This window comes from Thamnophis sirtalis, unplaced genomic scaffold (assembly GCF_051295495.1).
Source record: "Thamnophis sirtalis isolate CommonGarterSnake01/CBP01778 unplaced genomic scaffold, rThaSir2_p1.2 scaffold_3, whole genome shotgun sequence".
Lineage (NCBI taxonomy): Eukaryota > Metazoa > Chordata > Lepidosauria > Squamata > Natricidae > Thamnophis > Thamnophis sirtalis.
This window is the reverse complement of record NW_028261383.1, coordinates 68,712,011-68,724,532: the sequence shown is the minus strand read 5'-3', so window position 1 is coordinate 68,724,532 and position 12,522 is coordinate 68,712,011. Positions and strand designations below refer to the sequence as shown.

General features: G+C 44.2%; 1 protein-coding gene across 2 annotated transcripts in view; it reads right to left on the bottom strand.

The window, feature by feature from the left end:
- Positions 1-12,210, bottom strand: part of PHF2 (PHD finger protein 2) — a 152,425-nt gene extending 140,215 nt beyond the window's left edge. Inside the window, exon 1 of one of the 2 annotated variants that reach the window (XM_014073612.2) lies at positions 11,543-12,210. In XM_014073612.2, the coding sequence (XP_013929087.1) occupies positions 11,543-11,640 (98 nt within the window). In that variant the 5' untranslated portion in view covers positions 11,641-12,210. The remainder of the gene's footprint in view (positions 1-11,542) is intronic. The other variant, XM_087709079.1, reaches the window with a different exon arrangement.
- Between the last annotated feature and the right edge of the window lie 312 nt (positions 12,211-12,522).

Below are 12,522 nucleotides of genomic sequence, written 5' to 3'. Positions count from 1 at the left end.
CAACTTAGGACCACAAATGAGACCAAAACTTCCATTGCTAAGCAATGCTGTGATTAAATGAGTCATGCCCAATTTTAAGACTATTTTTACTGCAGTCTTTAAGTGAATCAAGGCTCTCCCCCCCGCTTGATTTTGCCTGTCAGAAGCCCCCTGAGAAGGTTACAAATGACAATCATGCAATCCCAAGATGCTGCAACTATATAAACACATGCTGGTTGCCAGGAATCTGAATTTTGATCACATGATTCTGGGGACATTACATTGATTGTTAATGTGAGGACTGTCAGCGTTCCAAATATCATGCAAAATTAAATCAGAGTCCAAACCAGAGCTATCCTTAAAGTTCCAATTTAATAAGGCAGACATGTTGGCACAAACTGTAGAAATCCCGAATCTGAAACTTCCTGGGTTCCCACCTAGTTGAAAGTTCAATGTCTTGTCCCCACACCCACAAGTTCATCATGTGGTCATATCTTCCTCTGCCACGCTGGCATTTTCACCCATCTAGTTCCGGTTAGGTGCAGATGTGCAGAGACAAATAATGACCTTGGGCTTCTAGAAAGGAATGACAATAACACATTCTACAATTCTACTCCTTACTAGTCCCCCTCCCATTTACTACACTAATGAAACAGCATAGAAAAATAATAGAGAGTGTGGTAGGCCAAATATCCCAAAAAGAATATAACTGCAGGCCTGACAGGCGGCCTCTCCTCAGAAGAAAAATGTTTCCTGAAAAGAGAATAACATAAAAGTTAACATAACAAAATTAACCACCTCTTTCCCCCCCCCCCCCCGCCCCAGGGGGACCCTTTGGCTTATCAGGAAAATTCTCATGGAATTGTTTTACTAACTTCTCCGCTTTTAGGTTCCAGCTTTTCACCCAAGTAGCTTCAGACAAAAGGTAGTCCTTCCTATGCACTAAATACTGTAAGCGACCCCTATTCAGCCTGGAGTCTACGATATTTTCCACCTCAGATTGTCTTTCCCCTTCTATCACTACAGGAGGAGAGAGAGCTTGGGTGGGTGGTCTTATGATGGACCCAATTACTGGCTTCAACAAGCTACAATGAAATTCTGGTCAATTTTCCCCAGACTTCTGGGTAGACTGATTTGAACTGTAACTGGGTTAACTATCTTCACTATTGGGAATGGACCTAGAAATTTTGGACCAAATTTCTGGTGAGGCATTCTTCCAGACACTATAATTCTTCAAATAGAGACTCCTTCGTACTTTGAGGCTTTGCAAAGAAGCTTCAAACATAAATTCTTCTGCTCTTTGGGGTTTTGTAGATAAGCATCTTGTCCAGCTCATTTTTCTTCGATGATATTTTATGCTGACCGGGTGAGTCAGCGTTGGAAAATCAGTACCCCTCGCCAGCCCCTGTGTGGGGGTTTGCTGATGATTTATTTTAATGGTAGATTTGGGATATCCAGTTTGTGCCAACAAGTCTGTCTTATAAAATTGGATCTTTAAGGGTAGTTCTACCTTGAACTCTGATTTAATTCTGCATGATATTTGGAACATTGACATGGACTTGGTTTTAGGTCACTTTTTTCAATGCCATCTAACTTTAAATAGTCATTAAACCAGTGATCATAAGTAAATGACTACCTGTAACAATTATAAGTTTTTATACCTAAAGTAATAATATAAAATAAGAAAGCTTTCCCCTCCATAAGAGTTCAGCAACAGCATTCAGAATTTTTTCAGAACTCCTCTGAAAATATGGAAAATATACTACTTAATCACATTCATTATGTCCTAAAATCTTCAAAAGGAATATTGCAATGGGATAATTCTTTATCCCTTCATTTTTAACAAGGTTTGATTGATAAAATTAGCAATGTTTCTATATATTGTATCATGAAATAGTTACTCATTAGTGTATTTTTTCATTCTTGTCTATGTCCTATAACTTGTCAAAACATCATTTCTTTTACAAATTACCATTACAATTCCATAACAAAAATGCTTTTTACACTTCTGTTTGTTTCAGTTATTTAAATCATATTGTATGTTTTGAATGCTGTACAAAATAGAATGTAAAATTATAGAAAACTGGTCCTTTTCTTGTTGAACATTCTCATTCAACACGAGAAGAGAATGTTATTACATTGAACAAAGTATGAGTAAAAACTACATAAATCTTACCAAAATGGCTCAAGATATTTTATTTCTTTTGAAAGTCTGAATATTAATTACTTTACAATTATGCTGATTAGAATTTATAAAAGACTGTTGCTCAAAAAAAATACATTATTGGATTCTTTCTCCCATTCTTATTATATGAAATATTTCTCATAAATAATACACAGTTTTTAAGACCAGGGCATATTCAGTCTAAAATTCTAATAAGTGAACATAAATATAAATATAGCACTAACAAACTAAGAAAAATACAATTGAAATTAAAATAAAAATATAGCATGCAAAATGAGAAAGTATAAGCACTTTTAAAAATTAAGTAATTGTCAAAAGAAAACATATTTAACAAGCAGAAAAAAACCCACCACCAAGCAATTTCTCTGATGTGATCATTTCATAGTGAGGGTACAATAGTCAGGGTACAGTCTTTAGAAGCTATAGTAAGGGTAAAGGTTTCCCTCACACATATGTGCTAGTCATTCCCAACTGTAGAGAGTGGTGCTCATCTCCGTTTCAAAGCCGAAGAGCCAGCACTATCCGAAGACATCTCCATGGTCATGTGGCCGGCATGACTAAATGTCAAAGGCACATGGAACCCTGTTACCTTCCCACCAAGGTGGTCCCTATTTTTCTACTTGGATTTTTACATACTTTTGAACTGCTAAGTTGGCAGAAGCTGGGACAATGGGAGATCACTCTGTTACGTGACACTAGGAATTCGAACCGCCAAACTCCCGACCTTTCTGATCGACAAGTTCAGCATCTTAGCCACTGAGCCACCACGTCCCTCACTTAGAAGCTATACTAGTATCAAAAGGTCATGGTACAAATTAAGCAGATTATGTAATTCAGAATTAATTCACTGTGAAGCAAGTTACATCACATGTATCATGACACTGAACAAATGATCTGAATTACATAATTCTGTATATAATCTGCTTCATTTGTACCATGACATTTTGATACCAGTATAGCTTTCCAGAGCGAGGGACAGGAAGCTCCAGTGGATGGTATTAACACTCCTGATTGGCCATGAGACCTGGATAAAGCTGAAGCCACGCCTCTGTGCTTCACTGTGCTTTCCTTCCAGTTTCATCTCAGTCCAGCCAAAAAACGAGACCTATTTAATTTTTCTCCTGCAAATTTTATCTCTACTGGACCCTCCTTGCCTCTGCAGCCTCTGGAAAATATATCCCTGCTAGGGCCAGTAAGTTTCCTTCCTAGCCACCAGGGAGGTTGATTTGAATTGCTGGGGGCTGGGAAGGCTCAATCTGCATTGCGGTGGCCATTTTGGACTCCACTGAGCACATGGCACTGGTCCCCAGCCCCTGGCGATCGGGAGGATTGCGGGTTTGGGATTTCCAGCCCCATGGCCTCCCGTCACTCAGTTATGCTGGCTGAAGTCTTCGGCAGCTGGATTCAAGCCGTGGTGGCTCCGGAGCGCTGGAAATGGCGCAAAGAGTTTTTTGGGAGGTTTTTGGAGCTATGGAGCTGCGGGAAGGCACGTGGGTGTCCAGAGCCAAGGCAAGCCTCAGCAGCTGTCCCTAAAGAACACCATACTCAGTGTTGACATAGGGGGCTGCCTAGATGGAAAGGAAACAGCCTTCTATTTGCCCTGGCTTATTCTCTCCATTTCCTGTGCAGCTGAAGAGGGAAATTTGGAGGCTTTGCAAGGAGGGTGAGTACTATAAATAGGTCAGTCCCGACCCCACTCATTGGTGGTCGCCTGGCTCTCTTCTCCGAGACCTGGGTGGAAATTTCAACAGATTCCTGGGTACTCAGTACGGTCATCCATGGCCTTCCTTTAGAGTTCCTTTCCATTCCTCTTAATTTCTTCCATTCGTTTTCCCCGGCCCAATGCATAGAAAAACGCAGATTGATGCATCACGCTATTAAACATCTGCTTGACATCGCTGCAGTGGAACCGGTCCCTACGGACCAGGTGGGTCGGGGGTTCTATTCAAATCTGTTTCTTGTACCCAATTGTTCAAGGGGTTGGAGAGCTATCCTCGACTTGAAGCTGCTGAACCAGTATTTGGTTTACCGCAAGTTCAAGATGGCCAATTGTTCAAGGGGTTGGAGAGCTATCCTCGACTTGAAGCTGCTGAACCAGTATTTGGTTTACCGCAAGTTCAAGATGGCCTCCCTTAAGTCCATTCTGGCAGGTATTCGGGAGGGGGATTACATGACTTCTACAAATCTTACAGAGGCTTATCTCCATATCCCCATTCTCCCGGATCACAGGCGTTTCCTCCGGTTCTCCTTCCTGGGGCGCCATTACCAATATAGGGCCCTGCCATTTGAGTTGTTTTTTGCACCCAGGTCTCTCACCAAGGTGCTGGCAGTAGTGGCGGCATACTTGAGGGGGTTTCCCATTCGGGTTTCCCTGCGGTCAATCTGAACAGAGCACATCATGGGGGTTGACAGCCATCAGGCTGACTGGTTGAGTTGAGAGACAGTGGACAATGGAGAATGGGGCCTATTCCAGGAGCTGTTTCAGAGCATCTGCCGGAGGTTCAGACAACCGGTGGTGGACCTCTTCACCACTCCAGACAATGCTCAGCTTCCCTGGTTCTTTTCTCGGTTCCCAACTTGGGGGACGGAGGGAGTCAACACCCTTCGCACGAGGTGGCCAGACGGGCTGTTGTACGCTTTTCCTCCCCTCCCCCTCATTCCCGGGGTAATTCGGAAGATAGTCAGGGAACAGGCAGAGCTGATCCTGGTGGCACTGCATTGGCCGCGGAGGGCCTGGTTTGCAGATCTCATGCTTTGTCGGTCAGGCATCCATGGCGGATTCCAGAGGGGGAAATAGAGCTGTGCCAGGGGAGGTTAGTTCACCCAGAGCCACACTAGCTACAGCTAGCCATGTGGAGATTGAGCGGCAACATCTGAGGGAAACTCACTTGTCATTACGAGTGATCAGAACCATAGAGGCTTCACACATACAATCCACTAGGAGGATCTATGACTCCACCTGGAGCTTCCTTCGTGGACTGGTGCCAGGCTTCCCTAGTGCCCACCAGAGCCTCTGTTCCACAGATCCTGGACTTTGTTCAGGACAGGTTGGATAAGGGGTTCTCCCTGGGCACCGTGCGTAGGTAGCTTGCTGTGCTTGCTACAGTTCTTCCAGGCGAGGCCCCATTTCCCTCACCCAATTACCCATTGTTAAAAAGTTTCTTAAGGGGGTCTCCAACTTTCAACCTCCAGTGGTCCATAGGTTCCCCACATGGAACCTCCCTACTGTGTTGCAGGACCTCATGGCTGAACCCTTTGAGCCATTGAGGATGATTAGCTTGAATCTCCTAACCCTTAAGGTGGTGTTTTTAGTGGCCATCACGTCGACTAGATGAGTGTCAGAGTTGGGGGCGCTTTCCTCCAGGGAGGATTTGTGCATGTTTCACAGCAACAGGGTTGTGTTGCGATTAGATGTGGTTTTTATGCCAAAGGTAAATTCTATTTTCCATCATTCCCAGGAGGTTGTACTGCCGGACTTCTGTCTGGATCCAGTTAGAGAACGTGAACAGCAGTGGCACTTCTGTCTGGATCCAGTTAGGGAACGTGAACAGCAGTTGGATGTTCGGCGGGCCCTGCATATATATTTGAAGCGGCCAGCCTCCTTCTGGAGGTCAGAGGCACTGTTTTTGTCTTTCCAACCTTCATCACTAGGTAAAAGGGTTATGTCTTCCACCAATAGTCGGTGGATCCATTTAGCCATTGCCCTGGCATACAAGGACCAGAAATTGACTGTATTATGGCACATTCAACGAGGAGTGCTGTCACCTCGGCAGCTTAGACCTCACAGGCTCCGATAGATGACATTTGCAGAGCAGCAATGTGGGCTTCACCATTGCCGTTTATTCGTCATTACAGGTTGGATGCGTTCACATCGGCTGATGTGGCTAACGGGCGTAGAGTGCTACAGCAGGTCATCGCAGATCAGTTTTCCCGCCCATGGGACTTAGCTTTGCTAGGTCCCATCCACTGGAGCCTCCTGTCCCTCGCTCCGAAAAATGGCAGTTGGTTTTACCTAAACTGCTATTTTCGGGGCTGGGACAGGAGGCACAAGTTCCCGCCCTAAGGTAATTAGTTTAGCTGGGTTGGAGGGAGTTCTCCTTTGTGCCTTGTTTTCAGGTCTCAGGGGACCTCGCTTTGATGAAACAGGAAGTCAAGGGTGGAGCACAGAGACGTGGCTTCAGCTTCATCCCAGTCTCGTGGCCAATTGGGCGTGTTAATACCATCCACTGGAACCTCCTGTCCCATCCCCGAAAATAGCAGTTCAGGTAAGACCAACTGCCATTCTAAAGACGGCTGTGTCATCAGTGCAAAAGCCTTCGCTTTAGCAACAATCCATGTCATTTGGCAGAATCTTTTAAGTTGTGAAGGATCATCGTGGGGATTTCAGGTGCTTTTTACATAGCACATGAGCCACAATTTACAATGACTTCACATTTCTCATGATCACAAATTATTTAAGTTGTATGGGTATTGTCGTGATGCAACTGATGCAAATTATATAATGTGTACCATTTTCACAATGAGATTATGACACAAATTACATCACTTGGTTGTCTTACATTAGGCGACATGTGTTCAGCTATGGAACATAGGTTCTGCTTGATGTTAACTGTGATCTCAACATGCATTGGAAGCTAAACAACCTCCAGAGTTTTAACAATTAAAACAGTAAAGACACTAAAAGGTTTGCGTAATATAACTGAATAATTTATCTAAATCTGAAAGCAATAATCTCACTATCCTAACTTGGGCTGATTTATTCGGGGCCAAAGGCCGCCACATAGTTAATAGATTGCAATAATCCAGACAAAGGATGCTTAAATATCAGCAGTTATAATTAGGCATATGCCCAAATAAGCTCACAATTGCAATGTGAGCTAAAGCTGAAAAAAGTGCCCAAACCACAATTTACAATGACACCTGTAACTTCAAAGTAATTCCTTAATGAGATTGCCTATTCCTATTTTGTATAGTTGAACTACCTGCCATCTAGAATATCAAGACACTAGGTAACAAATAATGTTTTGACATTATATAAAGAATATAATTAATGATTGCATCATTTTGACAAATAATATTGTATTATTTTTGAAACCAGATTCACACCTGATGTGATAACATTGATTTATGCTTAAAGATATAATCCTATACACTTCAACTGAAAAGTATATTCTATTGAGTATGAATACACAAAGGTAGAATCAAGCTATATGTAAACAATAGCTAAATCAATACACATCTTGCTAAACCAAAACTTAAGAAACCATTGGTGTGAGGTATGAAAACAACCATAATTAATTTAAAATATAGCTTAGTCGTCTCCAGATAAATTGAGAACTGATCAGTTCCCAAAATGGCATGATTATTGGTCTAGTATTCTGATGAAATCCATTAAAACTTCACACTTCAAATCTTTAAAAAAATTATCTTATGCCAGAGTACCATAGTCATCAAAACTGAAAAATTAGATACAATGCAAGAAGTAAATCAGTCTCCTCCAACATGTAGCTCGCAGATGAGTTGGATTTAAACTTCCAGTGCATATTTCTTGGGAACATCAATCCTCCCCAAAAAAGTTCATAAATACATACAAAAAAACAATACTTTCAGAATTAATATAAACATAATGCTGGATTTACCTGTAGCACATTTTAAAAATGTATCATTAAGAGACCTTCCAAATAAGTTTTTTATTTTTCAGTTAAATTGGTCATACATCAAGTAGCTACTGTGATTTTGTATATAATGAAATTTCTGCTAATGAAAATCATCCTATTTTCCAGAAGAAAACTTCATTGCAGTACTTTTTTTATTCTCTCTTTTGAACTTTCCCCTTCCTGTGTATATGAGTATCCTTTTGAGAGGCTCTTCTTTTAAATGATAATGGCAACACAATGTTGTCATTACACAATATTATGTATGTGTTTTTGTACATTTGTTCTGAATGCTACCCACTTTTCAATTACTCAGCAAAGTTATTTCACAAAAGTCTTGTTTAGATTCATTCTTCACATCTTTTTGTTTAACAGCTGTTTTTATTGCAAAAGGTAGCTAATAGGTAATGAGACTTCCAATACAATGAATCTACTCTCTCTTCTCTAAAATCAAATATAAGTAATGTAAATAAATATGGATGCTTAAATTTTCTAGGTGAATTATTCAACTTTTAATCCTTTGAACTGAAAAAATATACAGCATTCACATATTGCATCATGTACATAGTAAGGAGTGAACATAAGCCTTGCTTCATTGTTTAAGGCTTTCAATTTACAACTGTGTGTGTATTCCTAAATAGCCACTCATCTTTATTATATTCCTCTATAGAGCTCAGTTGTAACTAAATAGAGGCAAAAAGTTCATGAGTATTAAATACAGAACTATTTTCTTTAAAATGTTATTGTATTTTTAATAGTCAGTTGTCAATTTGAATTCATGGATGGCATAAAGGGAAATTATAGTGAAATCAATTTAATTTTTTAAAGGGGAAAATATATATGCTAGGCTAACAATACCCTATTTTTAATCACAGCATACACTTTGAATTATAGATAGTTGTGCAGATACTTACATATGTGGCACTAAAGATTTCAAGACAAGATCTGCTTGTACTCTCTCCTTTGTAAACTAATTTTAAGAAGTTTGGTTCAAAGCAGAAATAATACTGTCTTAGCCTACTGAAATTAATGGATTGGACTGAGTTATTACCAATCTTATTTGAAGAAAGTTTTTTATAGTATACAAAATTATTTACCATTTCAGCATTAAGTACTGAAATGTCCTTTAGTCTTCTGGGAGATTTTTTAAAAACTATTATTCCTTAGCAACCCATGGTGTGTGTAAGAGAGAGTACCATTCTCTTCCCCAAAGAGTTCAAGACAGTATTATGGATTGTATACAAGTACTTATTGCCACAACTCTTTAAAGCTGGATGATTTTGAAGGGATAAGTACAACTTTATTCTGTGCATCAAACACAATGAATTATAACCACCAATCAGATTATACCCAATTTTCCCAGTTTTAGGATGACAGAGACTTCGTTATTTTAATGTGTTTTTTTTCACAATTCATAATGCCCAGTTCAATGGGCAAACCCCAAAGTAAATAAAGTACTGAAAAAGCACCCAACATAAGCAAAGCGACCCTATCATCCTCATTACTTAATTAAAGCTACCTTGTCTATTCCTCCGAGGGGAGGAAATCATTCTTGCCCTCGAAATTGAGTTTCCCGAAGGTCAACCTGCTTTTGATCCCTTGCCCGCTGCTGTCAAGAAAGGCGAGAGACCCTGTGCAAGTTGTAATGAAGTTCAGCGGCGAATCATATGAAGATTATGCATCGGAGACACCCGCCTTAAACACACTCAAAACAAAACACCGAAGTCCTTTAAACTCCTGCCGACTGGCATCAGGACAGAAGCCGACCAAGTCGAGAGCCGACCAAGAGCCTCAGACGGGAGCTTAAATTTAAGACAGCAGAACCGAGTCGTTTCAGTGTGACCAGCATCCATCAGAGGTGCCTTAGTTTCCACAAGACGTATCTATTGCAAACGAGCTAAGACCGAACTCCTAGGAAATCCAGCTGAATGAAGTCCCTTCCCCTTCTTCCTGCAGATCCATATTTATTTATTTATTTTAAAATGAGCGACGCGTCTGCCTTCCGCATGCAACACAACCCCGCCACCGCGAGGCACAAAGATCAGGTTGATCAGTCAGATCATATCCAGAGAGTCCCTGCAAACAAGGCAGAGACGCGGGCGAGGTGAAGTGATAATTAAAGCACCAAGGAAGCCTGACAAAGACGCGGGCGGAGAGGGGGAGGCGGGGACCCCTCCTGCACAAATAAAATACTAATCAAGAGCAAGGAGACGAGCGGGTGGCCGAGGGAGTTTCCAAGCCCCTGCCGCGTACATTGTCTCGGATTCCACTGCTGACGGTGGACAAGGCGAATTAAAACAGCCTGCCGCCCAGGAGACGGCAGCCCAAGCATTGACCAGGGAGCGTCAGGGAATTAAGCTGCCCAGCTGTCTCCTCGGACTGGGTCAAAGAATCCACACCATCCCTTGCATCTCATTTCGGGAACAGAAACAAAAAAAGGGGGCACGGAGAAAGTGTCAGAGGTGGACGTGGCAACCGTGGGGGGTGCGGGGCTGGCTTCCACAAAACAGCGCTACCTCAGGAAGACCAAAAAGGGGTCTCGCCTTTCTTGCGCTCTCCTCCGCCCACCTTTCGGGGGGACTCTGGCCGGGGACTCTGGCTCCGCTATTTGGAGGAGTGGACTGGCTCGCTCCATACCAGAGTCCAGCCTAGGCGAAACAGCGTTAGCGACCGGGCTTCAGCAGCCAGCGAAGCGAGGAATGCCCTCCGTGGCCGCAATTCTAGGGAAAACCCTGGCTCTCCGCTCCCTCGCTCCGAGCTGCCATTCGGGGCCCGCGCGCTGCTCGGCCAAATCGCGGCGTCCAGCAGGCGAGGAACCTCCACCACCACCCCACACACACAGACACACTCAGTCGTCCCCTTCCCTCAGGAAGCGCGAAGCAAGTGACCGCCGGAGCGCGGGCTCCCCAAGAGCCGCCTCGGCTGACCAGGTCCTTGCGATTCCCGCTTGCTCCGTAGGGATCCTTCCCGGGACTGGCTCGCTGGCTTTTCTCTCTTAGTCAGACATTGTGGAACCGCTTTGCTCAACCTTCCCCCACTCCCCCCCCCCCGCCTCCGGTTCTGCTCTCTCCATGCCTTCTCTGGAGAAAGTGAAGGGGGGGAAGCATCTAACCTTAAATCCTTAACCCTCCCTCCCCATAGGATCCACCCAATAAGATCCTGATCGGGGGAGGGGCGGAGAGGCAGCGAGCCAGAAACCGGGAGCTAATAAAATAATAATTTCCAAAAATTTAAAAAGGGAGAAACACCCTTTAGCACAAGCAAGTCAGTCAGCCAGTCCACCCGCCCGCCCGCCGTCCCTCCCCGAGTAAAGGACAATAGCTCTCTCCGCCGCCACCGCTACCCGCAGCCCCTTGACACCAGAGCCCCGGGAGTGGGGGGGGGGGGGAGAGTCCATTGTGTATGCCCGGGCTCGACAATTTACGAAACAAAAACAAAACCACACACGCACACAAAAAAATACAAGAGAGGGAAACGAGAGAGTGGCTCCTCCTCCTCCTCCTCTTCTCCAAAAAGGCCTGTTGGAAAACTGCACAGAGCAGAAGCAGCAGCCAGTAGCCCACCATCGCTCTCTCTCTCGCTCTCTCTCGCTCTCCCGCTCGCTCTCGCCGCTGCTGCCCTGGCGAGCCAAAGAGACGAAAAGGCCCCGAGCGATAGGAAGGGGGGATCTCTGCCCTAGAGCGGAGGGGGGGGGGGAGAGGAAGGCCCGATCGCTTTGTGTTACCTGCCGTGAAACCAGTCCTTGCAGGCGTCGCACTCGATCATGAAGCGGGTTACGTCGTAGGGCAGCCTACAGATGCAATAGACGGGCACCGTCGCCATGTTAGCTCCCTTCAAAACAACACTGGATCCCAAGGCAAGCGAGCCGTGCGGGAGAGTCAGCCAGCCAGCCAGCCAGCGGAGAGAGGCGGGCAAGCAGGCAAGGCAGGGCGTTTTGCTGCGGCTTCCTCGCTGTTGGGGAGCTCGCTCGATTCTCTCCTCCTTTGCCGCCACGGGCAAAGCGAATCAACCGGGCCTGGAGACGGCGGGAGAGGTGGAGGGAGGAGGGAGGGGAAAAAAAGAAGCAAAACAAAATCCGGAGAATTCAGTAAGCGATCCTCAAGGGCGAGCTGCAATGTCAGAAAAAATATCCAAGGCTTCCCGAAAGTTTGACTGCATGGCTCCTCTGCCTGGCGCCGGTTCCAAAGCTCGCTGGAAGCTCACTCGCTCTTTTTTCCCCCCGTTTTCTTGCTTTTCTTTTTGTTTTGGTCGTAGTGCTTTCTAAATGATCATTATCCCAAATGTTGGACGAAATGCATTCTATTGCATGCCCCCTGGTGACAGTACAGTACCGAAGCTTTTCATAAACATTCCGAAATGTAGCCCTTTCCTTGTAATGTCCTTACGTCAGCTTGCAACATTGTAATATTTCCTCTGATGGGGCTGGGGAGGGAGGCTGCAGAAAAGGGGAGGCGAATATGCGAAAACTCCCAAGCTTGGCACCGTGCAAAATATTAAAAAGGGTGGCGGTGGTGGGGAACAGGAAGACAACCACTCTCAAAGCTGGAAAATAAACAGGGAGGCGTGCTAAAGCGAAGCGGCTGAAAGAGGGAAAATTTTAAAAAAATTACAAACGATTTAGCCAAGCATTCTTGGGAGAAGAGCGGGTGGGGGGAGAGGAAGGAGGGAGGGAAGAAGCTTCATTGAAAGGAAGAGAAATATTGC